This window comes from Sturnus vulgaris, chromosome 6, assembly GCF_052056855.1.
Source record: "Sturnus vulgaris isolate bStuVul1 chromosome 6, bStuVul1.hap1, whole genome shotgun sequence".
In the NCBI taxonomy this organism is placed as follows: domain Eukaryota; kingdom Metazoa; phylum Chordata; class Aves; order Passeriformes; family Sturnidae; genus Sturnus; species Sturnus vulgaris.
Window position 1 is genome coordinate 46319531 of NC_142248.1, and position 27816 is coordinate 46347346.

A 27816-nucleotide genomic window follows, 5' to 3' on the forward strand; every position below is an offset into this window, starting at 1 on the left:
CAGGATCAGCTGCTCCTGGCAGGGCCTGAGAGGCTCCAAACTTGCCCAATTTGTTTCCACTTGCCCACTTGTTTGGGCATTTTTAATGGAGCTGAAATTCAAACCCGTGCAAAGCTGCAGCAGCCGCCCAGGTGTCTGCAGGATCTGGAGACTTGAGCTGCCTCAGTGCAACTGTGTCCCTAATTAAACCTGCCTGCTGCTGCTGATGGAGATTAGTGCAAGGAGGAGAGGCCTGATGGACTTTCCACCCGAGCCTCTTGGCAAGGTTGAGGGGATTTTTTTATTTTTTTTTTTCCCCCATCCTGTTAACTTGATATAGGAATTGGGGAAGGGTGAGGAAAAGGAAGATTCCACTTTGTGACAGCTTTTTTTTTTTTTTTGGCAGGCAGGAGCCAAAATTCCAACAGTCAGACCCAGGGGCAGGGTGAGGGTTGTGCTGACCCAGACACATTGATGCTGGCCCACCAGCAATGGTGGCAGTCAAAATTCCAAACAAACCAACCCCCAGAGAGAGCCCAAAAGCCACATTCCTGATGTGTTTTGTGCTTGCCTTCCCCAGACTGCTCCCCAGAAGCACAGCCCAAGTACATCAAAGGTGGCAAACGCTACGGGCGCCGTTCCCTGCCGGAGTTCCAGGAGTCGGTGCAGGACTTTGCTGAGGTGACAGTCATCGAGCCCCTGGGCGAGGAGGCACATCCTGCACACATTGCTGCCAGCCAGGAGGTGAGCAGGGAGGGGTGGCTGTTGGGGTGGCTTTGTCACCTCTGTTTGTGGCTGCTTTCCACATCCAAAGGGGGTTGGGATGTGTTTGAAGCCTTCCCACTGAAGGTATTGCCTGCTCTCCTTGTCTGTCCCTAAGATGGGTGTTGGGGTGGCTTTGTCACCTCTGTTTGTAGCTGCTCCCCACATCCAGAGAGGGTTGGGGTGTCCCAGTGTCATTACTGGCCACCCTCTTGCCTGTCCCTAGGGATCAGCCATGCCTCCCTTGCTCCATGTGCCGTGGGAAGTGGGGAAGGAGCTGGGGCTGACGTGGCTGGAGTGTGGGCCAGCAATTAAGCAAGGGCTGAGCCACTGCCTCCGTGGCTAACGAGGTGTGGGCTGGGAGCAGACTGAGCACGTCCACATCCATTAGTGCAGCTGCCAAAATCTGGCCATGGCTCTGGCAAAAGGGATGGTGGGCAGCAGAACCCCCCAGCCGGCAGCTGCTTTGGGACAGTGGCATCTAATTGCTCCAAAAAAATCCACATTCCTGGTTTTGTGCTCCAGATTTGTGGCTCTCTTTGTGCCAGTGCTTTCAATCCCAGAATCTCCTCTCGCTTCCCCAGACAGGAAAGCCAAAGGAGCCGAGTGGTTGGAATTGGTGCTGTGTGTTAGAGGCATTTCCCTGGAGCTGGGCTGCTTCCAGCCTGCCCTGCTGTGCCAAGTATTGTTGATTCAGGAGCATGTGGTGGGAGTTTTTCCACTGGGAAGGAGCAGCACTGCTGCTTTCTCCCCCCTCTCTCTCGTGGCTTCACTTGGATTTGGGAGCCTCTGCAGCCACTGTTGAAGGGGGACACCCAGCCCTGTGTGAGCAAGCAAGAAAAGAGTTTTCAATTTCCATGGTTTCAGTGTTATTCCTATGCAGCTGACCTTAAAAATGATAAAAAAATGCTCAAACCAACACCTCAAAGAAAAGCTTTTCCACCACACCCAGCTGCTTTTCCCTGCTGCTGGGGATCTTTGCTCACCACCACAGGGATGCTCATCCATCTCCTGGTGTTGGCCACATGGGCTGCCCTGACCTTGGAATTGATGTTAATCTGCCCACACTCCCCAGGGAAGTGATGACCTTGGTGGAAGAGGCTACTCTAATCTTACCCCTCGGTTTTAGCTGTCTATTAACAAGGTCAGTTAATTAACCCAGCTGCTGTGTGACCACACTGTGCCATGGGGGCTGGATCAGTCTCCTGCTGGCAATGCTTGTTGCACCTTTTGGGCCGGTGGGCTGCTTAATTCCTTTGCAACTGGAACAAAATCCAGGCTAAACTTGTGAAATCCTTTATCAGCATTGCTCAGTCTCCAAAGCAGATCCTCTTGGTATGCATGGAAATGACTTGCTGGAAGGTGTTGAGGGTCCCAGGGGAGTGTTGGAGGTTCCTCTTTGGTTTTTGGCTGGGGGAGCAGCCTCTGCCCATTTCTCTCCTGCTGTGTGTACAAACACTCTGGAGTTCTGCGAGCCTGGCCTGAGAACTGGGGCAGCGTGGCTTAATTGGTGCTTGCTCCCAGGCAGTGCCAATTAAAAGGGCTCAGGCTCTGTCTGAGAGGTTTCTTTCTCTCCCTCCCTCCCCTGTTAAACACGAGGGGAAAAGGCTGGGAGGCTGCTCTGGGATGGGCCCAGGGAGGTTCCCTGACCTCCAGGGGTTTTTCAGGTGTTGTTGGATAAAGAAATGAGCAGCTGGATTTGGCTTTGGCGTTGACCCTGCTGTGAGTAGGGGGATGCTGGTGCGATCCTGAGGCTCCCTCTGACCTGCAGGAGTTTGTCCCCAGGCTGTGCTGACTTCCAGACCTCACTGGGGGAGCATCCATCACCTCCCCTTCCCCAGCTGCTGGCTCTGCTCTGGGAGAGATCCCTCCTGCTTGCAGGCTCCTGGAATCCCAGAATGGTTTGGGTTGGAAAGGACCCTAAAGCCCATCTCATTCCAACCTTCTGCCATGGGCAGGATCAGTTTCCACTAGTCCAGGCTGCTCCAAGCCCTATCCAACCTGGCCTTGAGGTTTTAGAATCTGCTGGCACATCCCAGTTCTGTCCTTCCAGTGATGGCTGGAGCCACTTGCTCCCATGCTCTGTGTGTTTGCTTCTGCATAGAATTGTTTCCAGCATGGCCTGGCATTGGAGCAAAACATTCTGGGAGGCTCAGGTTGAAAATCCTGCTTTTAGGTCCTTGGTGTGAGACTGTCCTGGAAAGCCAGGATTTGTGAATAACAGCTCAGGACAGTGCCTGCTCCCAGAAAAAAAAGCACATTACTGCAGTGACTGATGCTTTGGAGCTGAAGGCACCTGGCAAAGCGAGGTGTGGGGATTTGTCAGCTTTTTTTGGGGTGTCTGCTGATGTGTGGATGTGGGCAGAGCAGGATCCATCAGCAGCCGGGCTCACCTCGCGGCGCGGGCTCCCGATCATCATTTTAATTAGCAATATATTCCGGGGGAGAACAAAGGTCCGTCTGGGCTGGAGCAGATGGCAGGGGGGGAGAGGTGGCTGCTGCCTCATTCTGGGCAGAGCAAACAGCCCAGGCTGCAGATGCTCGCCCAGCCCTGCGCCGCTGCATTCAGAGCCGGGGCCATCTGCTCGCCGGGCCGGGCAAGCACGCGTCTCCCGGAGGAGAACGCATTCCTGGGATCCCCGTGGCTGTGACCCGTGGCCAGCTGTAGTCCTGCTGGGCTTGGGGGACAATGAGGGACTGACATTGGGATGTCGTGGCCCCCCGTGCCTACCCCAGCCCCTCTTTGTCCCCTCGCTGGCGGTGGCCGACCCCGAGCCCCCAGCACACAAAGGGACCCCCGAGCTCTCTGCAGGGAGGGAGGGGAGGTCACACGAGTGCCCCAGGGTCACTTCAGGGCTTTGCCAGCCCAAAATCCCCTGGCTTTGTTCAGCCTCTTCAGGTTGTTGGTGTTTATGGGGTTATTGTGGTTTTATTGAATCCCAGAATGGTTTGGGTTGGAAGGAGAGCTTAAAGCTCTTCCCATTCCACCCCTGCCATGGCAGGGACACCTTCCACTGTCCCAGGCTGCTCCAAGCCCTGTCCAGCCTGGCTTTGAACACTTGCAGGGATGGGACGACAGCAGCTTCTCTGGTTTTGCTGAAAGTGCTTGAAGAGAGGGGCTTTGGTGCTAAGTTAATCTGATTCTATACAAAAGTGTGTATGTTCCTTATGCAAAAAGATTGGACACAGAGGATCTGCCTCTGAGCATCGCTGCCAGCTTCCCCTCAGAGTCCCAGCTGTCCCCAAGAATGAGGATGGGTGGCTGCAGGGTGACATCTCTGGCACTCAAGCCGAGCCTCTCTCTGCACAAAGTTTTCTGCATTTTCGGGTGGTAATTTCATAGAATCCCAGAATGGTTTGGGTTGGAAGGAACCTCAAAGCTCATCCAGTTCCACCCTCTTCCATGGACAGGGACACCTTCCACTGGCCCAGGCTGCTCCAAGTCCTCTCCAGGGACATTTCCAGGGATCCAGGGACAGCCACAGCTTCTCTGGGCACCCTGTGCCAGGGTTCTGCCATTCTCTCTGTAAAGAACTTCCAGGGATGGGATTTAATGGCACCTGTTGCCTCATGTCCTGCTTTTTGTCCCTTGTGGGATGTTGTGATGCTGTGGCAGCAAAGGGCCCTTGCCTGGTCCAGCAGCTGAAACGGGAACAGCAGCAGAGCTAAAAAAACTGCAGTGACTTAATCCAGTTTCCATGGTAACATTGTAGATTAATGGCTTTTAGCTGTAATCTGAATGAGACGTATTGAACTTTTCTGTGATGATTTAGAGCCTCTTTATGTCCTGGGTGACTTTGACTCCAAATCCATCAGTCACGTGCAGGCAGAAGTATCCACTTGTACCATTGCAGAAGCGACATCTGCCACTGCTGAAACAGAAGTTAATGTTGTGGGGGCATCACGTGGGAGTAAATACCCCGGGCTGCTACAAGGGTGGCAGAGATGAGACAATGTGTAGGACATGAGGAAATCACCTTAAATGCTGTGCTTTTGCTCCTGGTACTGCCTGAGCTGATGGGATGATGCCAAAGGGAGCAGGATGGTTTAAGACCACCAGAGTGTTTTTGTTTGTTTTTTTTTTTTCTCTGTTAAGCTCAGTAAAAGGCTTATTGACAGCATAGCTCTCTGCTGATGTAGAGCTGATATAGAATGATAGCTGATATTCTGTATAGAATGGAAAAGTTCTGAATTTGGCTTGGCTGAGTGTGGGGAAAATAATGTGCTGGAAGGAAAGGATAACCCAGCTCTGTGCAGCCTGTGATCTTCCCCTGCATCCCCATCCCCTTGACCATCAATACCTCAAAGAAAAGCAGCATGGTTTGCTCAGAGGGCAGCCTGCCAGGCTCTGATCTGTCCCCTCTCCTGGGTCATTTGTGGGGCTTTGGGCATCTCTGTGGGTTTTCCTCACCAGAGAGCTGCACGTGCCAGAACAAGGCAGGATCAAAGAGCCCTGCATTCCCAGCCCAGCCTGCAGGGAGCAGGGACATGAAAGCCCTGTGGTGCTGCTGCAGGTTCTTGGATGCTGATCCCAGAGTCTCTTTCATTCAGGGGATGTCTTGCAAGTGTAATAACTCGGGAACCTTTTGTTTTCTTCCCCAGCACTGGAAGACACGAGGCAGTGAGGAGTACGAGGCCGAGGGTAAGAGCAGAGAGCAGCACCTGGATGTGCTGATTCTCATTTCAGCTTTGAACAGGGATCAGAGGAGCACGTGGGGAGGGGCTCTGGGGGTGTGGAGCATCCCAGCCTGCCTGGAGAAGCTGGGAATGAAAGCTAAAGCAGGCCATGCCCCCTCTGCCCTCCTCATCCTGCTGTGGGTGCTCCTGGTCTCCCTGAGCTCTGTCCTGGTCCCCACTCCTGTCCCGGGGGCTCTGGCTGTAGTGGAGCCTGGTGGGCACTAGATGTCAGCAGGGGCCAGTCATTAAATGTTCCTTAATTGTCATAGAATTATAAAATCCTGGAATGGTTTGTAAGAGACCGTAAAGTCCATCCAGCCCCACCCCTGCCATGGGCAGGGACACCTTCCACTATCCCAGGTTACTCCAAGTCCCATCCAGCCTGGCCTTGGACACTTCCAGGGATGAGAAATTCCTCTGGGCAACCTGTGCCAGTCTTTTACCATCTTCATCATCAAAAATTATTTTTAATTACATCAGCACCTCTTCCATATTACAGCTGCTCTCTAACTCGTTCCCCATCCAAAGGGGCTGGCTTTTTTCTCCTAAAGCTGCTTTTCCAGCCCCAGGAGGTGACCTTGCAGCTCCCTTGATCCCATAACTGCCCAGGGCAGGAGGGGTCCCTTTTCCATCTATGCCAGCAGCTGAGGCAGCAGAGCTGCCCTTCCCTGGCCACCAGCCCATGTTGGCCATCAGACTCATCCACATTCCCAAAAATCCTCCTGGCCACAGTCCCAGCTGCTGGTCAGTCTGCACCTGGTCAGGCAGGTGGAGTCCCCATCCCTGGAGGGATTCAAAGCTGTGTGGATGTGGTACCTGGGGACAGGGGTCAGTGGTGGCCTTGGCAGTGCTGGGGAACAGTGGGACTCAATGGTCTTAGAGGTTTTTTCCCAACCTCAGCAATTCCATGGTTCTGTGGCTCCTTCCCCTCTTGTGTGAGTGAAATGCTGAGCAGAACCTTCTGCTGGAGTCTGACACTGCATCCAAACCCTAAAATCTGAAGTGTGCCCTGGACAAATGATCCCTTGGGATCTGCAGAGCCAGGGAGGACCTGTGCCCACTGCAGCAGCAGGTGCCCTGTGGGGTGCAGAACCCCCAGATCTTCTGCTCCTCACTGCAGACACCACAGCAATCCCCCCCCATTTCCAGGACAGCTGCGCTTCTGGAACCCAGACGACCTGAATGCCTCCCCTGGTGCCTCACCAAGCCCAGACTGGATCGAGGAGAAGCTTCAGGAGGTGTGTGAGCACCTGGGCATCACCAGGGATGGCCACCTGAACAGGAAGAAGCTGGTTTCCATCTGTGAGCAGTATGGGCTGCACGCCGTGGCTGGAGAGGTGAGCATCCCACCCCACCCCTGTCCCTGCCTGGGTCCCCAAAATCCCTCCTGGGATTCACCACAAGCACGGGTGGCTGCTTGGAAAGGAGTTTCCAGCTCCAGCTCCTGGTCTTCCAGGGAGGTTTTTGGTCCCAAACCATCAGGCTGTTCCAGGAGAAGCCAGAGCCGTGGTGTTCGTGTCTGCTCGTGCAATCTCAGAGGGAACTGGAATTTAAAAGCGTGGCTTGGATTCCAAGCATGTCTCCTTAATCCTAGGAATTTTCTAGCTAGACAGCAAATATGGGTTAAATATTCATAGGTGGTTGCTTTTGACTTTGTGAAGGCCTGTGGGCTGTTTCTGTCCTGCAGCAAGAGCCCACCAGAAAATGAAATCTTGAGCAAAAAAAAAAGGCTCTTGTCAACTTAGGATTTAGTTTTATTAAAAAAGTCAGATTTTTTGCATCTTAAGATAAGATAACATTGTTTGTAACAATTTCCTCCAGCAAACATGTTCTGAGCAGGTATTCCTTTGCAGCATCCACAATGAGATGTTTTCAGGGTATTAAGGCAGAAAATGGAAAAGATAAACATTAGACAAAGAAATAGCAAGGCACTAATCTGAACATCTCCAGTCCTACTTTTGAGAAAGCAGCATACCCTGAAGCATAAAACAGATTTATGATAACCTTGCAGTGTGTTAGGGGTTTTTTTGGCCTGGTCACTTCAATCTGCTCAGGGTTTGCATCTGTCTCAGTACCTTGAGCTGAATTCCTGAGGTCACACTGTCTCGGGAGCAGAAGGAAATGAGATTTTTTTTTTTTCCTGCTGCCTCATTAAACAGCAGCTCCAAGATGACCAGGAGTTTTTTTTATGGTGTATGTGTGCCTGCAATTTTCCACATGGAGAATATGGAAATGTGTTAGGCTGATGTAGCAGGTAATTCTTGCCTTGCTCTTTTTGGAGCCTTGGGAATAGGATGTTTACTCTGTGCCAGATGTTTTTGGCCTTTTACAGGATTTCTGTCTCCTTGCAGATGCTTGAAGAGGTGCTCCATAACCTGGAGCAAGATGGGACCATGAGTATAGAAGATTTCTTTTATGGCCTGTTTAGAAATGGGAAATCTCTCACACCTTCAGCATCTACTCCATACCGGCAGCTGAAACGGCACCTGTCCATGCAGGTGAGAAAGTGAGAGGTGAATCCTGGGGTAAAAGGAGCAGGAGAATTCCTGAACAATTCCCACCCAGCCTGTTTCTCAGTGTTTGTCCCTGCAGGGGCAGCTGGGAGGGTCCCCCTGCCCCACAGAGAGAGGAGGGGGTGGCAGTGAGCTGCTGCATACCCTGCTCCAAAAGCAGATTTCAAATTCTCTCTCAGAAAAAAAGCTCTTTTGGGAGAGATAAAAAAAAGAGAAAGGGGACATGGCTCTCCTTTGAAGTTCTGTGGCTTGGAGAGGGCTCTGGCAACCTGGGGAGTGCAGTGTGTAAATGGTAGAGCCTTGTAGAATTCCAGGGTGGTTTGTGTTGGAAGGGACCTTAAAGCTCATTCCAGCACTTTCCACTATCCCAGGTTGCTCCAAGGTCCATCCAGCCTGGCCTGGAGCACTTCCAGGGTGGGACATCCAATATAAACTGGATGCAGGGGGAAGCACTGGCTGGGGACATGCAGGTCCCACATCTCTACTCCCAATTTTTACTTTTTTTTCCTGAGAGTTTGAAATCTGCTCCCTATCTTTGCCTGGAAGCTGAGGGCTTTACTCAAACCACTCTACAACTGCTCCCTGCAGCTGTTTTAGGGGAGGTGACATCCCAAACCAAAAATGACCAGTGCAAAACCCTCCTGGAGCATCGAGGCCAGCTCTGACAAACTGCTCCTGCTTGGATTTATTTTAAATCCCGAGTGCCTGGTTCTGCCCCAGGCAGACGTGAGGTCAGCAGCGACTTGGCAGTGAGGAAAAGCAGAGTTTAATCCTTAATCTCTGGAGTAGTGCTAGGGCAATTCCAGTGATAAAGCTTTGTGGGCACTGCCTTTATCCTCCTTCTCCTCCTCCTCTCTCCCAGTCGTTCGACGAGAGCGGGAGGCGCACGGCCACGCCCTCGGCCATGCCCAGCACCATCGGCTTCTCCCTCTTCTCCAGCCTGGATGATGGCATGGGCTACGGCTGTGTGGAGGGAGTCCTGGACTGCTGGCACCAGGAGGGCATCGAGAACAGCCAGGAGATCCTGAAGGTAACCCCCAGCTGCATCTCACCCCTGGTTGTGTGTATTTTTCTTTTTTTTTCTCCCTGTGTTGGATGCTGTGTTATTTTTTTTTTTCTTTTCCAAAGTCTCTGGTTTTTCCCCCTTTAAAAACTTCCTACAGAAAAGCTGTGGTTGCTCCATCTCTGGAAGTGTTCAAGGCCAAGTTGGATGGGGCTTGGAACAACCTGGACTAGTGGAAGGTGTCCCTGGCCATGGCAGGGGGCTGGAACTGGATGATCATTAAGATCTGCACCAACCCAAACCATTCTATAATTCTATAAAAATTCCCAGTGCTAGTGACAAGAATTCTGGGAAATTTCCAATCATTTCCTTTATGGTGCATCCCAGAGAACAAAAAGCTAATGATAAAAATAAACTGTGGTTTCCAGCATCATTGAAGAGGTCACCTACATTTGTTAGGAAGCAATTTAATTCCTTTCCCTCCCTGAATAGCTGCACCTGCAAACCTCTCAGCACTTGGGTGACCTGAATTATTGCTTGTGCTGAGGTGGAGGACAGCCCTTGAAATCCTGCCCAGTCCTCAGTGTTCCATTAGACAGAGCAAAAGGGTGATGGGGGTGAAATCAGGTACCTGAATAAATCCAACCCTGTCCCATCTTGTTAGAAGCTGTGGATGGGAGAAGATAATTTCATGTGACCATCACTGGATTCCCAACAATGATGACTCTGATTCTCCTGGCTTTTAAATGTCTGTGGATAGAGACCAGCCAGGCTGGAATAACCTCTGCCATTGCTCAGGATTTAAACCTTGCATCATTTGAGCAGGTTTTCTTCACCTTCACCAGATTTGTGGAAAATTGCTTTGTGCTGGTGTCACTGGGGTGGTTTCTCCAGTGTCTGCAGTGTTTCAGCTCCACCACAAGTGCTTTGCTTTGTGCTTCTGCAGGGTTAGGTTGAATTATTTAGGTTGGAAAAGTCCAGCTGTCAACTTAGCCCTTGTTCACCACTAAAGCCCATCCCCAAGAGCCACATCCATATGGGTTTTGAACACTTCCAGGGAAAGAAAAGGCTTTTTTACAAGGCTTAGAGCACTCTGGGGTAGTGGAAGGTGTCCCTGCCCATGGCATGGGGTGGGACTGGATGACTTTAATGTCTTTTCCAACCCAGACCATTCTGGGATTTTACAAAATTCCAAGCAGTTGCTGATGGTAACTTGCTTTCTAAGAGGTGGGATGCTCACCATCAAATCCTTCCTGCAGGGCTGTTTGTGTTGCTTCTGTTGCAAAATCTTCTCGTGTTTAACTCAAACATCCCCAACCACCTCCTTGCAGCAGCTGATCCGTGCTGTGTCCTGCAGGCAATTAATGCATTTCATCAGACCTGGGCTTCATTTCCTCTGGGTCTTGCAGCACAACCAGGACACTTCCCATCTCCACAGCAGCTCTGCACTGGAGGGAGGTGGCAGAGATATCTGATTTATTGCCCTGGGGGCGTTTGTGACAGATTAATTAGCAAAGGATCTCTTCTGAGCCTGCTCGTTTTATGCTGTCAATCCCTCACAAATGTCTGCAGGCTGCTGCTGGAAGCTCGTTCTGCTCAAAGGCTGCTTTGTTCCCACAGGCTCTGGACTTCAGCTTGGATGGGAAGGTGAACCTGACAGAGCTGACACTGGCACTGGAGAATGAGCTGCTAATCACCAAGAATGGGGTGCACCAGGCAGCCCTGGCCAGCTTCAAAACGGAGATCAGGCACTTGATGTGAGTCCCAGGGATTGCTGGATGTGCTGCTGCCTGCTCTGCTTGGCCAAGCAGGAGCTGAGGGAGCAGCTGATGGCTGGTGGTGATCCTAGGGACACTGGGGTGGCACTGAAAGGTTCAGTTCTCTGTTGGAGTGCTCAGAAACTTCCAGCTGTCTTGTTTTGCCTGGGAAAAAACACTCAAACCTCCAAGGGCTGCAGAAGAATGTAGTTGTAAAATAAAAAATGGAAGCAGCAGGCTGTTCCCAGTCTGGGAGTGGTCACTGCTGTCCACAGTGGTCAGTGATGGCCAAGGAATGCACAGCTCAGGGCAGAGGCTGGTGGGGTTTATCAGTACCTTTAATCCAAACTGAGCTGGGGCATTGCAGAGTTCTGCCATGTGATAGATGTGGAGGTGAGGTACAAACCCACTGTAAATCCCAGTGTTTTTCCTTTGCAAGTCAACACAGTTTGTCCTCGTGCTGGACTTGCTGTGCAGGTTTCTCTGTTGAAAAGGAAGGCTCCAGGGAGAGCTCAGGGCCCCCTCCAGTGAATAAAAGGGCTGATGAAGAGGGACTGGGGACAAGGGATGGAGTGACAGGACACAGGGAATGGTTTCCCACTGTCAGAAGGCAGGGATGGATGGGATATTGGGAAGGAATTGCTGCCTCTGAGGCTCTGGAACAGTTCTCCCAGAGAAGCTGAGGCTGCCCCTGGATCCCTGGAAGTGTCCAAGGCCGGGTTGGACATTGGGGCTTGGAGTAACTTGGGATGGTGGAAGGTGTCCCTGCCCATGGCAGGAGTGGAATGGGATGGGATTTAAGGTCCCTTCCAACCCAAACCGTTTCAGGATTGGAACTGGGGGGGCTGGGCCACAGCTGAGGGTCTCAGGATCTGTGGAGATACCAAGACATGTCCAGAACTATTTGGATACAGGTTTCAAATCCAGTGACTAAATGCAGTTGATGAGACCCTTGGAGATCTTTCCAAGCTTCTCCTCTGATGTTTCAAATCCCCATTTTGGGGGAGCAGCGAGGACTCACCTAATCTAGGCTGGCTCTGCTCTGCCTAGGGAGAGGTTTGACCAAGTGGCCAGGGAGAAGGAGAAGCTGAGGTCAGACCTGGAGAAAGCAGAGAAGCTGAAATCCCTGATGGCCTCAGAAGTGGACGATCACCACGCTGCCATCGAGCGCCGCAACGAGTACAACCTCAGGTACAACCTCACCTGGATCTCCCCTCCCTGCTCTGGCCACCACTGCCCTGGTGGCTTGGGGACCACCTGTGGCATCATTAGTGCTTTGTTTCAGTTTTTTTCTGCCTTTATTTAGAGCCAGGATTAGCAAATAGACGATGGAAATGGGGTTTTTTTGTGTTTGGGCTTGGTTGTTTATTAAATCTTATCCAAAAGTACAGAGTATTGGACAGCACTTTTAGCTACTTGCTAGAAGTGAGGAAAAGGGAGGAAGATTTAGTTTCTACAAGGTTTCTTAAAGCTAAACAGTCTAATAGAGAATTAGCACTTGTATTATTTATACTTTTAACTTAATAACTGAATTCCCATGACCCTCAGTGTGACACTGACTGACCAACCAGAAACTGCTGCCTGAAACCATGAAGAAGATGAGCATTGAAAGAGACACCACCCCAAGTCCTCCATCTTGTCCCATACTTTTTACTATATTGTAAAAACCTCAAATTTAAAACCTTTCACCATGTGAAATCCCACATTTCTATTTAACTCCACACCCGTGATTTTAACTCCATGACTTAAATTTAGAAGTTATCTCTGAGCTCTCAGCTCCAAAGCAGTGTTCTGCAGGGGGTCAGTGCCTGATAGCACAGAAAGCTCAAAAAACCTCCAGCTTTGTGGGATCCAACACCCCCTCCCAGCAGTGTTTGTCACTCCTCTACCCAGCTGCTGTCCCCTGTGCCCTGCAGGAAGCTGGATGAGGAGTACAAGGAGAGAATTGCTGCTCTGAAGAACGAGCTCCGCAGAGAGAGGGAGCAGATCCTGCAGCAGGCCAACAAACAGAGGCTGGAGCTGGAGCAGGACATTGAAAAGCTCAAAATGGATGAGAATTACATCCGAGACCGCCTGGCCCTGGCCCTGAAGGTAAACAGGGATTAACACAGCCAGGATTTCCCCCAAAAGCAGGGATATCCTGGGAGGGGAAGTGATTCTTGTTGAAAGGATGAGTTGTGGGCTATGTTTAGCTGGCCAAAATCAGCTAAATTTAAGCAGCAAGGTAGAGGTGCATCCATGAGAATCGGTGTTTGGGTTGTTCCATGGATTCCTCATCTCCAGTTCAAATCTCTGCTGCCATCAAGTGCAGAGTGTGTGTGCACAGCTCTGCACCAGGAGATAAAACATCTTGATCAAGTTTAAAATACTCTTTTGAAAACAAACCAACCATCCAAAGAAAACTTGCTGTTAAACCTTTTGGTAATTTATCAAAATTCCAATGTTCACATTTGCTGTGGCAGGAGTGGGTTGTGTGTGGATGGATTAATAATTCCTGTCATCACCTGAAGCTTGAAATAATGTCATGCTCTGGCTTGATTGGGAGTTACCTTTATTTTGATGAGTTAACACTTGCTGATTTTTCCTCCTCCAAATGTTGAGGCTGTTGTGGGGTTTTTTTTTTGTTTGGTCCAGGAAAACAGCCGCCTGGAAAACGAGCTGTTGGAAACGGGAGAAAAACTGACAGAGTGTGAAAATCTGGCAAGCAAACTGCAGAGGAACTTGGAAAATGTCCTGGCTGAGAAGGTAAATCCTTCTTTTCCCAGTGGGGTTTCAGAATTAAATCACTTTTAGGTTGCTGCAATTGAGCTTGATGTCCAGAGGCTTTTGGGGTCCCTATCCAGATTATCCAGGCACAGCCTGCCTTGGTGATGTGGACTGGAAAATATAAATATTCCACCTTAGCTGTCATTTTATTCTAATTAAGTGTGAAGCAATCATCCTGCAGATCTGTAGGGATTTTTTTTTTTTCTTTTCCCCCAGTGCAGAGTTTTGGACAGGCCCAACTTGCAGGTCCTTTCCAGGGAAGATGATGCAGGAAAAGTGAGGTTTTATATGGCATCACTGCTGGAATTAGGTGAAAATTGAGGTGAACAGCTGTTCATGGCTGTATTACATAAAACTTTTCAGAACAGCAGCTTCTCCAAAGATGATTTAAGTTGGTGCAGCCATAGCCTAAGGTTCATATATTGGGATTTCCAGCCTTCTTTAAAGTTTGGGATTATTTGCCACACTGAGATATGCTGTGATCTGGAATAAGAATGAACATGAGAGCTGTGCTAGATGGCAGACAAGTTTTTTGGAGAAGTTATTCATTTCCTGCTAGGAGCAAAGTGGAGTTTATTTAAAATAAAAATCCAGAGTGGAGAGGGGGAGTGCAGGCTGCAGGACTGTTGGATCCATGCTGGATCCAGGGCTGCTGGGTGGGTGGATAACTGGATATTCCATGCCTGTGTTCCAGTTTGGTGACCTGGATCCCACCAGTGCAGAGTTTTTCCTGCAGGAGGAGAGGCTGGCCCAGATGAGGAGCGAGTATGAGCAGCAGTGCAGGGTAAGTGGAGCTGAGACCTGGCTCCTGTGTCCACCAGGAACATCACAGAACCATTTAGCTTGGAAAATCCTTCTCAGATTGAGTGCAGCCATTCCCCCAGCACTGCCAAACCCTGTCCCATGTCCCCAAGTGCCACATCCTCACTGCCAACAGCAGCACAAGGCAGGTTGGAAAACTCTTCCCACAGAATCAACTGGCTGAGCTGAGAGAGTGAGTGCCCCCAGAGTGGGCTGGGAGAGGGCCCATGGAGCCCTGTGAGTTCAGAGTTGCAGGAACTTAGAGGAGAAATAAGATACATCCACATCTTGCTGGTTTTCAGACCAGAAATATCTTTTTTTAAATACACCTGAGAATAGAAAGTTTGCTCTCCTCCATCTTGTGTACTTAAAAGAATTCAAGGTGAGCCTGCAGACTCATCTGCTCTCTGATATCTGCAGAGGTACCAGCTCATCTGTTGCCCAGAGAAGCTGTGGCTGCCCCTGGATCCCTGGAAGTGTCCAAGGCTGGGTTGGAGAGGGCTTGGAACATCCTGGGACAGTGAAAGGTGTCCCTGCCCATGGTTTGGAATGGGATGGGCTTTAAGGTCCTTTCCAACTCAAATCATTTTGTGATTCTGTGATCTGTTCTGCAGGATCCTTTCCATTCAATAAAGCCTTTGCAAAAATTTGGATCGGAAGCTGTCTTAGGAAGCTGCAGTTTAAAAGCAAAAAATTGTCTAGAAATAGGATTTCAATCGATACTTCTTGATATGCAGCTGATTTTTCTATTTTTGAGGGTGGCAGATATCAATCAGTACTCAAGGTTCAGTTCCTGGGCCTTGCAGACCTGCAGGATTCTGTGTTTGCACATTCAGGGAATTGTTTTCCTCAATAACTGCTGTTCTGGAGTGGAGTGCACAGCTCTTGGCACAAACCCTTGGGATGTTCTGCTGGCAGGCAGGAGGAAGGACCAGATGGTGAATGCAATAATGAGGGGATCTCTTTCCTAATTTGATCTTTTGCTTCTGATTTGATTCTTCAAGGAGATGGTGTTTGAAGAGGCATTTCCCAACTGCTTGAAAATGTTACTAAAATTGCTTTTTAATAAAAGGTCACAGGAAGAAGGAATAAAGGGAGAGCTCCTGGAGTGTGTTACACTTTCACCTTGGAGAGTTTGGTGTTGTAGAATCATCAGAGAATCCCAGAATGGTTTGGACTGGAAGGGACATTAAGAATCTCTTGGATGGGCAGGGACACCTTCCACTATCCCAGGTTTCTCCAAGCCCCAGTGCCCAGCCTGGCCTTGGACACTCCCAGGGATCCAGGGGCAGCCACAGCTTCTCTGGGAATTCTATTCCAGGGCCTCCCCACCCTCACAGGCAGGAATTCCTCCCCAATATCCCATCCATCCTTGCCCTGTGGCAGTGGGAAGCCATTCCCCCTTGTTTGGCTGATAGGAGGATGACTGTGGCACTGTGGGTTTTTGACAAGTCTTTCTCTGATTTAATTCCCACCTAAATGTGCTGTGGTGGGACTGGGTTGATGCTCAGCAGCCTCGGTTCCTTTTCACTCAGCTTTTTTGGTTTTTTCCTCTCAGGAGCTGCAGGACCAGATTGATGAGCTGCACTCAGAGCTGCAGGAGTACCGTGCCCAAGGCAAAGTGCTCAGACCTTCCCTGAAAAATTCCCTGTCAGAAGAGTTTGACATTGACATCAAGAGTCATGGCAATGGTGGGATTGAGCCTGACCAAGGTAAAAAAATCCCTCCTATAGGACTGAGATCTGTGCTGCAGGTGTTTGTCACATCTTAGAGGTCATTCCATGAAAACCTTGGTCACCACCTCTAATTTGGTGTTTAATGTTGATTTGGACTATGCTGAAGCAAATTTAAAGCTGCAATTAATGTTTGCAGCTACCTGGCTGTTTGTGATGGGAGTTTGAGAGCTGCTAAACAAATTTAAATTGATGAAGTGATTTCTGTTGAGAATGATATTTATGTACTGTATAGTTAATGTTTTTACAGTTACAGAAATTATTATTGCCTGATTACTGTTTCTAAAGGACTTGGTTCAGAAGACTGCAACCCATTAAATATGAGCATAGAGGCAGAGATGGCCATTGAACAGATGAAGGAGCAACACCACAGGGATCTGCATCACCTCAAACAGGAGCTTGAAGACACAGTAAGTGTTGCAATGAGATGGTCTTTAAGGTCCCTTCCCTCCCAAACCGATTTGGGATTCTGTGATCCCAGTAGGAAATAAAGCTGAGCACTTACACATTGTTTGCAGAGAAATTCAAATAAAATGCTGGAGTGTAAATCAAAATATTCAGTAGAATGAATATATAAAACTAGATGGAAATCTTGAGGAAAGCATCCCTGTAGAACATTCTGTGAAAATGAATGAATCCATCCTGTTTTCCCTTCTGTAGGTGAGCCATTATGAAAAGCAGCTGGATGAGACAAAAGCCCACTGGGAAAAGGAGCAAGAGGACATGAGGCAGAAGTATGCTGAGGAGATGAATGTCATGGAAAAGCAGATCACTGGCCTTAAAAATCAAATAGCAGAGCTGCAGGGAGAGGCAGCAGCACTCAGAGAGCAGCAGGAAAAGCTCGACTGTAAATACAACGAGGAGAAAAACAAATTACAGATGAATTTTGATGAGGAGAAAGCCAGTCTGCAGGAACTGTTGAGGCAGGAGCATGAAGATGATGTGAGGGCCAGACTGGAGCAGGTGAATGAGAAGTTCAGGCAAGAACGGCAGGAGCTGATGCAGAAGAGTGTGTGGGTGGAAGAAAAGATGAGAGCTGTGGTGCAGACACTGCAGGAGGAGAAGGGGGAGCTGGAAAGAGGCTTCCAGGAGCAGGTGAAGAGGCTGGCAGAGGTGCACGCCCTGGAGAAGGAGGAGCTCCAGGAAGAGCTGCTGAGGAAGCACGAGCAGGAGCTGGAGGAGGAAAGGTGAGTGTCACCTCAGGTGGGGACAGTGCTGGAGCCTGGTGGCCTGGGTGAGCCCAGTGCTGATTCCCTGATGGGGAATTCCAAATGTCCTGGGATGTTCTGCTCTGTTCCACAGCACTGGGCTGCCCTCCAGGGTTGTTTCTCTTCTGACCTTTCTCATGTTTAGATTCATTTTTAGCTCACCCAGAGGCAGCAGTAGTGTTAAAGCATAACCAGGTGTGATTAACTCGAGCTTTGTTCAGGATTCCTGTGCTCCACAAATCCCTGCTTGGTCCTTTTAAAACTTGTGGGTTTTCAGAGTTCTTTGCTGAAGAAGGAAAGGGGTGGCTGGGAAGTGCTTTTAGTCAACGTGGAGTGTGAAAAGAAACTGAAGGCAGCCTGGGGTGATGGGGGTGAGAGCATCTGCCCCCCAAAATCCGAGCACAGGAACTGAAGGGCACATATTGCACATCAAACCTTTTCTGAGGACATTTCATGAGTTGTTGCAGTTTTTCTCTTTGAAATTTCACCAGATTGCCTCAGAAACACCCATCCAATAGTCAGTGAAAAAAAAAAAAAAGTACATTTCCAACTTGCTTTATTCAGCCTAAAAAGCAACTTGAATCTCTGAGGTAGTTTAGTAATATCTTATGTTAACCATGTCTAGGAAAAAAATGGCAAGTGACTATAACAGAAGAGCATCTCATGCACAAACTCAGTTTTCTGTGGACACACAGACACTTGTGAATAAATATGAAGAAACCCTCCAGAGTCTGGAAGGACGTTACCAGCGAGAGCTGCAGGAACTTGCTGAGCAGCAGAGAGAGGAGAAATCCCAGTGGGAATTTGAAAGGGATGAAATTGCTCAGGAGGTTGCTGAAGCCCACGAGCGGCTGAAGGAAAGGCTGGCAAGTGAAAAGGCTTTTTCTTCTTCCCTGAGGCAGGAGAAGGATCTCCTGGAGAAAAATTTCAAGGAAGAAGTGAACAAGCTGGTGTGTGAGAGGGAGCAGCTGGAGAAGGAGCTGCTAGAGCTAAGGAATGCTGCTCAGGAACAAGAGGAAAAAATGAATGAGAAAATAAACCAGCTCCAAAATGACCATGAAAAAGAGCTAAAGGAGAAAGATGAACATATATCAACAGTGCAGCAAAATGGGAAACTGCTTAGGGAAAGGCTGGAGAGACTGGACAGTGAGTATAAGCAAGAGAAGGAGAAGCTCAATTCCAGACTTCTTGCTTTGGAGAGTTTAAACAAAGACATTTGTGAAAGAGCAGAGACAGAAAAGAATGAGATGGGTTTGGAAATCTCAGAGCTCCGAGGGAAAATCCAGAAATTGCAGTGGGAAACACGGAGTTTTTCTGCCCTGCAGAGCCATTACAGGGTCCTGGAGAGTGAGTATGCAAAAGCCAAGAGCCAGATCGCTGCTTTTCCTGGTGCAGCTCCTCTGGGAGATGATGGGGATGTTCTCCAAAACCTGCAGAAGGTGCATGAGCAGGCAGTGAAGGAGAATGTCAGGATGGCTGCCCAGATCCTGAGGCTGCAGCACCGGCTGGAAGCAGCAGAGCAGCAGCTTCTGCAACCTCCCAGTCCCAGCTGCTCCCACTCGGGCTCAGAACCAGAGGAAATAGATCCCAGTTTTGAAAGGTTGCCCAGTGATTGTCAAGATGTAGCCATGGGAGCAGATTTCAGTGTCCTTGCACCTCTGGAGGCTGATGCTACAGACCTAGAAGAAATGTCAGAGATGGATTGGGATTTGGAGGAGGGATGTGTGAAAGCCAGAGCTGGTGGTCTCCCTGAGGCACAGGGGTGTTGGATCCAGAGAAATCCAGCAGCTCTGGCTGCTGATGGCAACCAGGATTGTGACAAGAGCCTTTCTTGGGTGCCTCTGCTGCCAAAAAAGAGAGATCTGGAGAAAGTTCCCAGCCCAAAAACGCTACACAACGGTGTCAAACAGCAGAAGGTTCATCTGCTAAATCACAGAAGAGCTCCCAAAAATCAAGGATTTGTTTCTGATGCTTTGAAGGTGCAGGTGGAGCTGGAGAGGGCTGAAGAACTGAGTGAAGCCTCTCTCCTGCTGGATCACACTCCTGGGGCAGCAAATGGTGACCTGAGGAGCGTAATAGCTCAACTTTGGAAAAGGATGGAAGAGCTGCAAGACAGATCCATGGCACAGGCTGAACTTCTGTCACTACAAGAAGAAATTCAGGTAGAAAACGAGGATCTGAAAGCTGAAGTGATGCAGTTAATTGAAAAAAATGAAGTGCTGGAAGACAAGCTGCATAGGCTGAGAAGGCTTCATGGTGAACAGGAAGAAAGTGAGGTGGAAAGTGTAAAGTTTGAAGAGGAAAACACCAAATTTCTCATGGATATTAAAGAATTGGAAGATGTCCAAGAACGAGGAAACTCAGATGTGCCCAGTGACACGAGGGGTGGGAAGATGGAAGAACATCCCAGTGCATTTATGAGCCAGCAGGACAAGAATTTCCCAAGCGACAGCGCCGTGACAGAAGTGGGAAAAGCAGGAACGAGGGAGCTCAACCCAGAGATGGAGAAGGCTCAGGGTGACCCAGAGGCAGAGCAGAGGAAGGCCAGAGTGACCCAGGGCTTGCAGAGCACTTGCACTGAGCTGCAGCAGAAGGTTGACCTGCTGAGGTAACGTAATGCCACGTTAGCCACTAACCCAGCGCTGCCTTGGCTGCTCCTTTAACCACCGTAGTTTAACTCTTGATTTAACTCTGAGTAGCAAACAGTGCCATGGACTCCTAACTCCTCTAATCCTGGATAAAGACCACTGGAATAAATAACTGTGTGTGACTTACTCCTCTCCTAAGCAGGAGCACCTGCCAGCTGTCCTGTCTGTGGATGTCACCGTCACCGTGTGTAGCTCGTCCTCCAGCACAAACTCATTTTATTTCCATGTCCAAAATCCATGGTAACACTTCCAGAGTGCTTTGTAGCTTTTACTAATATTCACTTCACTCAGTTTGTTCCCTTCTAGAGCTGAATGTTGCTCACAAGGCTAAAATTGCTCCTGTTTTCCCTCAGTGTGTTGGTGAATGCTGTAGAATTATGGTAATTTGAAGTGCTGAAAGTGCTTCTATTTTTCTCAACATTTAGGTTAATATTAAGGAATTATAGGGACTTTTTTCCCCAGTTAGGAACCCCTCAGGAGTGTGATATATGGTAAATAGAGTTATAAAACATTTATTCATTATATTATATTCATCATAGGTTTTACCTACTTGTTTTTAACTGCTGTATTTCAGCAAGGATTTCTTTTTATTTATGGATAAAGTGGCTACAAGTGGCTTAATTATTGTTCAGCACCAGCTTCCTGCAGGAAATTGTTCTTTCAGGTGTCCCACCATGGCTAAGTTATTTCTGTGCAGTCTCCTGAGGACAGAAAAGACAATTTCCAGCCGTGCTGTTCCCAGAATTCTGAGTTGGGGAAACAGCTCACTCTCCTGGCAATCTGCATATTGTGGTGTTCAGTTATTTGTAGCTTAAGGACTGAAAGATATGTAGAATATTAGTGTGAAAATTTAAAATTTAAACTCGTTTTAGGTGCTCAAAAACATGCCCCAAAAATCCCAGGTTATTTTTTTAAGTTTGTTGTAAAAATTTGGGGGTTTTGGAACAAACTGGGGAGCGCTCCTGCTGAATTCATGTAAAATATATATATTTACCTTTTATACATAAAACAAGGCAACTGTAGCTTTGTTTTTGAAGCCTTACAGGTAGCTCTGACTTGTGGGACTTTTTCCCCTCTCAGGGTGTCCTACAGGAACTGTTCTCACTTTTCTCCTGTCTCTGCCACAGGTGCGAGGCCGAGAAGCTCCGTGAGGAAAACGCCGTCCTGAAAAATGAAGTGACTTTATTAAGTGAGGAAGGGAGTGCATCCAGCCTGAAACTGAGGGAGCTCAATGGATCCAGGGAAGAAATGAGGTGAGAATTCCATGGGGAATGTACCCTGTGATGCCTTCAGGCTGTTGCTGTGGCTCAGCCACAATGGGTTCATTCTCCCGAGCTCCTTTGTGTGTTAGGTGCTGTACAAATCCAAAATGGGGTTATTTTATGGTGCTGTTGGAAATCCAGCAGGTTGACAGGTTATTCCTCATCCTTTTCCCTGCCCCAGCTTGTCCTGCCCATCCCCAGAGCCAGGCAGGGGTTTAGCTGTAGGCATTGAGGTGACCCAGTAACACACACGAGCACAGGAGCTATTTAAGAGCTGACCTGATGCAATTATTTGTGCTTGAGCAAAGGCAGGGAGAGAGAGGCTCATCTGACAGATTATTCCAGTGGCTGGGTCTTTGGCAAGTGCAGAACCATCCATGATCCTGGGATTATTCTTCTCCTCTAGGAAAGATCCACTTGGGGCACCTTGAGAGGTTGAGCACTTGCCAAGTTGATGCACAACAGGGATGCTGAGCAATAAATAAATAAATATCCACAATTACCATTTCTAGTGGTGTTTATAGAAACAGCTCATTTTTGGAATCATTAAGGTTGGAAAAGACCTCCAAGATTATCAAGTCCAACCATTAAGGCCACCACTGACCCATGTCCCCAAGTGCCACATCCACATGGATTTTCCAGGGGTGGGGACTCTACCACTGTCATGGAACTGAAGAAATCTTTCCTAATCTCCAATCTAAACCTCCCCTGGCAGAGCTTGAGGTGGTGTCCTCGTGTGCAATTTTGTTGTGTATATTGATAATTGATTTTAGTGTCAATGAGCTCTCATTTTTCCACAGGCAGAAGATAGAGGCTGTGAGAAAGGAGAAAGTGGCTGTGCAGAAGTTGGTTGACAACCTGAAAAAGCAGGTGGGTGGCCTGAGCCCAGAACCTTCTCTGGAGAAATCATCACTGCATCAAAGCTCTTCCTTGGGTAGTCACAAAGGCAGCAGAAGATGAGCATTTTATAAATTTCAACATTTTGATAACTGTTTTATTGCCTCTTTGGGATTGATTTGAGGCTTGCTTGACCTGCTCATAAGACAAAAGCTGTAATTGTCCAGCTCACAGGCTTGAGAGCACTTCCCACAGTCAGCTTGGAAAGTTGATTTCATAAAAATACAAAGTTTAAATCTTTTGTTCTGTAGTTTTTGGGCGATTCTCTGCAGTAGCCCATGAGAAATAGAAATTCAACCTCTTCTAATTTTCCAGCTGACTTGGTCTATGAATGCTGCCAGTTTTATCCATGTGGCTGCTACTTTTATTTTAGGGGTGGCTTGTTACAATGGGTAGAAGGATTAATTACCTTTTACATCCATGTCATCTTGATTATTTTGTCCATGTCATTGCTTAGGAAAATACTTGCTCAGAATAATCTATTGGGATAACCCTCAAAATCCACACCAGCATGGCAAAGGGTGCTGGTCTAATTAAGGCCAATTATGACAAATTATTTGTTTGGAGTCACTGTGGGAGTGAGATTTGCCAGATCTTCAGTCACCTTCATAGAAAGGAAATACCCAAAATCTCATTCCCAGTGTAAAATCACTGCTGTCCCTGCTCAGGTGGCAGATCTGAAGACCAGGAACCAACAGCTGGACTCTGAAAATACAGAGCTCAGCCAGAGGAACTCCAAAAACCAAGCAGATGTGCAGGATCTCAATCAACAGCTGGCAAAGGTGCTCAAGCAAAAGGAAAGGGAAGAGGGGAAGTGTACCCTGGAAGAATGGGAAAAGGAGAGGCTGCTGCTGAAAGAGGAACTGGAAAAGTCCAAAGTAGAGGTATGGGATTTGGTAGTTGGATTTCAGGAGCTTTGGAATTGGCATCTCTGTCCTGGGATGTGCATGGGATTTCAAAGCTGAGCTTTGCTAAGTGCTGGCTTAAACACAACAGCAGCCAAAAGCCAGGAAGGAAAAATATGCAGGTTTATCTTGAAAGGACAGTTTAGTGATGGCAAATATTTCCCTGCACTTTCCAGCATGGCTGTTGTTCATCCAGTGCCATCTCAGCTCTATCCAGTGGCTGCAACATCCTCTGCTTTAACTTTGGTGCTCTGTGAGTCTCCTAAATTGAAATCTGAGCCTTTTCTTTTTTGCAGTCATCAAATCTGGTGTCATCTTTGGAGATGGAGGTGTCAAAAATGAAGGTTCAGGCTCATCTACTGGAGCAGGAGAACCACATCCTCAAGCAGGAGCTGGAGAAGACAAAACAGGTTTGGCATCCCATTGCACAGAGGAGCTGTGGCTGTCCCTGGATCCCTGAAGTGTCCAAGGCCAGGCTGGGTGGGGCTTGCAGCAGCTTGGGACAGTGGAAAGTGTCCCTGCTTATTCCAGAGAGATTGGAACTTGATGACTTTTAAAGATCCCTTCCAACCCAAATCCTTCTGGGATTCTATTTGAGTGCCATCAGATTGATTTTCACCATCTCTTAATGGATGAAAATTAGGAGGTGGAAATAGTTCATTTCTTTAAAGAAAGGTCATAAAAGTAAGGGAATGTAACTCCTCTTGAAACAGTTTCCAGCACAATGCATCAAATAAGGTTGAGTTCACCAAAAGATTTTTGGGAGCAGTGGATCTCCAAAGAGAAGCTTTGGTCAAGATAAAGATTTAAAGGTCTAAATAAGGAATAGACAGGGCAGTTGGGATCCACAGGAGAACATTTCCCTGTGTAAATGTGATAACCCATTTTAGCTCCATTTCAGGAGTGAGTTCTTCCAGCATGTCCTGTCAGGGAGAATTCCTGTTGCTAAACCCATCTGGAGATATCAGAGTCCCACAACATTTGAGGATCATTTCCTGGAGAGCTCAGTTATCTCCTGTACAAGCACAGTTCAATTGGCTGTAAATATATGCTAATAAACACAGATAATGAAGGCTTCAAATGAGTCAGTTCCCTGATTAGGGCTCCACAAAGTCATTTTCTGCACGGTGTAAAACACTCAGTTGAGGCACCCAGTGCTCAGGGTAGATAATGGTCTTAAAAAGCAAAAGCAGCTGAGGCCTATTCAGAAATGAGTGGATTGTGGCTGGAGTGTAATTACAGGCAGGAGATGGAATGAGGAAAGGCAGTGATAAAGCACTGGGTCAGTTGGGAAAAGGATTAAAAGTCAGCAGTGCAGTGATTTTTCCCTTGGTGTGATTTAGGTGGGATATTATGGAAAAATCCCTCCCTGGGAGGGTGGTGAGGCCCTGGCCCTCAAAGGCTGCTCAAAGAATTTGTGGCTGCTCCTGGATCCCTGGAAGTGTCCAAGGACAGCTTGGAGTGGAAGATGTCCCTGCTTATTCCAGAGGGATTGGAATTTGATGACCTTTAAAAGTCCCTTCCAACCTAAACCATTTGGGTATCTCATGATTTTCATGCCAAATTCTCCACCAGCACAGAAATTCAACTGTGAGGGGTTTGTTTCCCACAGCTGCCCAGATGTCCTGATCTTGCTGACCTTCAAAATGAAGTTTCAAGTTTAATCACTAAAAATGAAAAGCTGCAGAAAGAGAAAGAAGCCCTGAGTGAGGAGCTGAACAGATGTATTGATAAGGTAAGAAAGAACTGCAAATCCAGATGTGCTGTTCAAATTCCTACATCATTATCTGTATCACCAAAACCTGTACAACTTCTCTGGATGGTTTTTTTTCTTCACCCTCAAGCCAGACAAAGATTTAATTGCCAGTGCCTTAATTTTTTTTTTTTTCCTAGCTGGTCTTAGAGAAGAAAGAGTAAATTCTGGAGCACAGCTTTACTGTAATTTGATTATGTAGAAAATTCCAAACATTGCAAGGAAGAGAGGCCTGGATATAAATACTGCAGCAGGACAAGGAAGACAGTGTTCTTGGACTTTTATTGCATCTCTAACTTACTGTAACTCTGAACTGGAGCAGAACAGTCTGCACACTGTAAATAATAATCCCATTGTGTGGAAATTCAGCTGAGGGGATTTTTGCTTTCCTGTGTTTTCCTTCCTTCCTTGGCTTTAACTCTCTCTAGGGTAGCCCTTGAAGTCAAATTGAGTGGAAAAAAAAAATTCCTGAGTGAGGATTCCTGATGTAATCTCATTGCAGGTAGCTCAGGTCAGCTGCTTGGAGAGTGCAGTCAGCAGCTTGAAGCAGGAGCAGAAATCCTGGGAGCAGCAGAGTCAGGCCCTGAAAGCTCAGCTCAGCCTCTCCCAGGACAAGGTATGAAACACTGATTTATGTTACAACCCTGGATAAAAGCATTTTGGTCATTTGTTGTAGTGCTTTTTTTCCCTTCTGATGCCATGCAGCTGGGAATGGCTGCTTTGAGGGGCTTTCAAAGTGATGTCCTTAAAGGACAAAAGCAAACTTGTTAAACACAAGGAGGGATTTTTCTCTCTACAGCCAAGTTATTTTTGCCAATTCCCTCTGCCTGGTGATTCTTAAAATGCTGCAGAGATTCTGCTGTTGCTCCTCTGTCCTGGTGCAGGTTCATCCTTGCCCAGGCAGGGATGGGATCGAGTGGTTCCCTGCTTGGCTGAGCATTCCTGGTGTTTCTCTTTGGCCATGGGCTGCCAGGAGGAACAAATAATTCAAGGGAAAGCTTCTTTCCAGCATCTCACAGTAAATACTCAGGGCTGGAGGATGTTTCTGGTGAATGCAGCATTGTGGCTCTATTCAAAGTGAGGGGCTGCGAGCTTGGAACAGAAATCATTTGGAATTGTAGAGTTTTAAAGACAGAAAATCCCTCTGAGATCGAGTCCAGTCATTCTCCCAGCACTGCCCCATGTCCCCAAGTGCCACATTCACACAGCTTTTAAATCCCTCCAGGGATGGGAACTGCAGCACTGCCCTGAGCAGCTGTGCCAATGCTCAAAAACCCTTTCCATGAGGAAATGTTCCCTAATATCCAATCTAAACCTCCTCTCACACACCTTGAGGCTGTTTCCTCATCCTGTGCTTTGTTCCCTGGGAGCAGAGCCTGACCCCCTTCAGCTCCACCTTCTTGTCAGGGAGTTGTAGAGAGCAATGAAATCAATTTAACATTTTTCAAAGGAGGAAATCAGCGTTTTTATCTTCACTCCTTCCATCAGAGATCCTAAATACCTGGGTTACCTGATGCACACAGGGAATTTCGGTCTAGAAAAAAAAACCAAGCTGTGCTCTTGCTCTTTACAGGTTCAGAGCCTCAATGAAACTTTGCAGAGCACCAACCTCCAAATGGCCCTGCTGAAATCCGACCTGCAGGGGACACAGCAGGAGAAGGAAACTCTGAAACAAGAAGTGATGGCATTGCACAAACAGCTGCAGAACAGCAGTGAAAAGGTAAAGGGCTTCAGGGATCTCAGTAATTAGCTGTAATTATTGTTTATTGGATAGAATGTGCAGGTTTAAAGCTGATTTTTGAAAACTGTGTTTTAAATGTTGAACGTGGACAGTCCCACTCCTGAGTTTCCATTATTCCCTAAAAGAAACCTTGTGCCAATAAAACCCCCAAATCTGTGGACAATGTATTAATTTACACCTATCTACAACTATAAAAATTAAACCAGTCATTGACAGAGGATCTGATTTTCAGTGCAACTTGGGTTTGAAAGGTACAGGATTATACCAATAATGAGGATTTGTAACTGAAGGAGGTTGTAGACAGCAGTCTTGGGATTGCTATTATGAATTCAGTTACTAATTTGGCTTGTTTGCCATGTAATTAAGGAATATTTAATGTCCACGTGGAAAAGAGGCTGCTTCAGAATTGTACAACAGGAGCTAAATTACAGCTATTAGTGCATAATATATAATGCTGAGTTCTACTTGCCTCTAAAGAGAGCATAAATTGCTTTTTTTGTCTTGCTGAACTCTGTGCACTCCTTGTGCACGCAGCTATTATCCATGGTTTTAGCAGAGGGAAGCATTTGGGATTTGCACATTGGATTTTTTTAAGGGAAAAACAGCGAGTGGGGCTGGGAGGGAGATGGGAATATTGCAACTTTGGAGCCTGCACTTACTGAAAATCCACCTAAACCCCACCTGAATAGAGCAAATGTCTGCTTCTTTGTTGAAGGCCTAACCCTGCAATTCTGTCTGTCTTAAGAACCGGGTTCTGGAAGTGGCTGTGCCTCCCTCAGGGCTGCAGGAGCAGCAGGGACTGATCCACTGGGATGAGCTGGAGAAGGCAGCAGAGCAGGAGCAGAGGCTGCTCAGGCAGGAGAACGAGAGGCTGCAGAGGGAAGTGCAGAGCACTAAAACAGACCTGGCTCACTCCAGGGAAAAGGTAACCTGGCCAAGCTGGCACATCACAGGAGGGCTGGCTTGGGAGCTCTTGGAGGTCACTTTGGATAGATCACAATGCAGGCAGGTTTGGAATATCTCCAGAGAATGAGACTCCACAACACTCTCAGGATATTTCTCTTCTTTAAAAGACAATCCTGGTAATTCTTGTCCAAGATTTCAGTCCAGCTTCAAGTTAACAAAAAGATTCTTAATGTTTTTCCTGTGCAGTATTTTGGCTCACAGTATTAAGTGGATTATGGGGAAGATGAAGGGAAAGAAAGCAAATATGTCAAAAATACCCCAAAGTTGCCCAGAGAAGCTGTGGTTGCCCCTTGATCTCTGGAAATGTCCAAGGCCAAGGACTTGGAGCAGCCTGGGATAGTGGAAATTGTCCCTGCCCATAGCAAGGGGTGAAATGAGATGGGATTTAAGGTCTTTTCCAACCTAAACCATCCTGGGATTCTGTTGAGTCCAAAACCAACTGGTA

General features: G+C 47.9%; 1 protein-coding gene across 6 annotated transcripts in view; it reads left to right on the plus strand.

The window, feature by feature from the left end:
* Window positions 1-27816, plus strand: part of NIN (ninein) — a 56466-nt gene that overhangs the window by 14879 nt on the left and 13771 nt on the right. For 4 of the 6 annotated variants that reach the window (XM_088166426.1, XM_014885899.2, XM_088166427.1 and 1 more), the window contains exons 4-25: window positions 560-723; window positions 5344-5383; window positions 6568-6755; window positions 7770-7916; window positions 8794-8961; window positions 10555-10691; window positions 11742-11882; window positions 12608-12782; window positions 13326-13436; window positions 14152-14241; window positions 15817-15970; window positions 16280-16401; window positions 16652-17178; window positions 17825-19807; window positions 20975-21100; window positions 21910-21979; window positions 22675-22890; window positions 23208-23321; window positions 24524-24646; window positions 25167-25280; window positions 26238-26384; window positions 27151-27330. In XM_088166426.1, coding sequence (XP_088022552.1) covers window positions 560-723; window positions 5344-5383; window positions 6568-6755; window positions 7770-7916; window positions 8794-8961; window positions 10555-10691; window positions 11742-11882; window positions 12608-12782; window positions 13326-13436; window positions 14152-14241; window positions 15817-15970; window positions 16280-16401; window positions 16652-17178; window positions 17825-19807; window positions 20975-21100; window positions 21910-21979; window positions 22675-22890; window positions 23208-23321; window positions 24524-24646; window positions 25167-25280; window positions 26238-26384; window positions 27151-27330 — 5237 coding nt within the window. Of the gene's footprint in view, window positions 1-559; window positions 724-5343; window positions 5384-6567; window positions 6756-7769; window positions 7917-8793; window positions 8962-10554; window positions 10692-11741; window positions 11883-12607; window positions 12783-13325; window positions 13437-14151; window positions 14242-15816; window positions 15971-16279; window positions 16402-16651; window positions 17179-17824; window positions 19808-20974; window positions 21101-21909; window positions 21980-22674; window positions 22891-23207; window positions 23322-24523; window positions 24647-25166; window positions 25281-26237; window positions 26385-27120; window positions 27331-27816 lie in introns of those variants that run through there. The other 2 variants (XM_088166428.1, XM_088166429.1) reach the window with 2 other exon arrangements.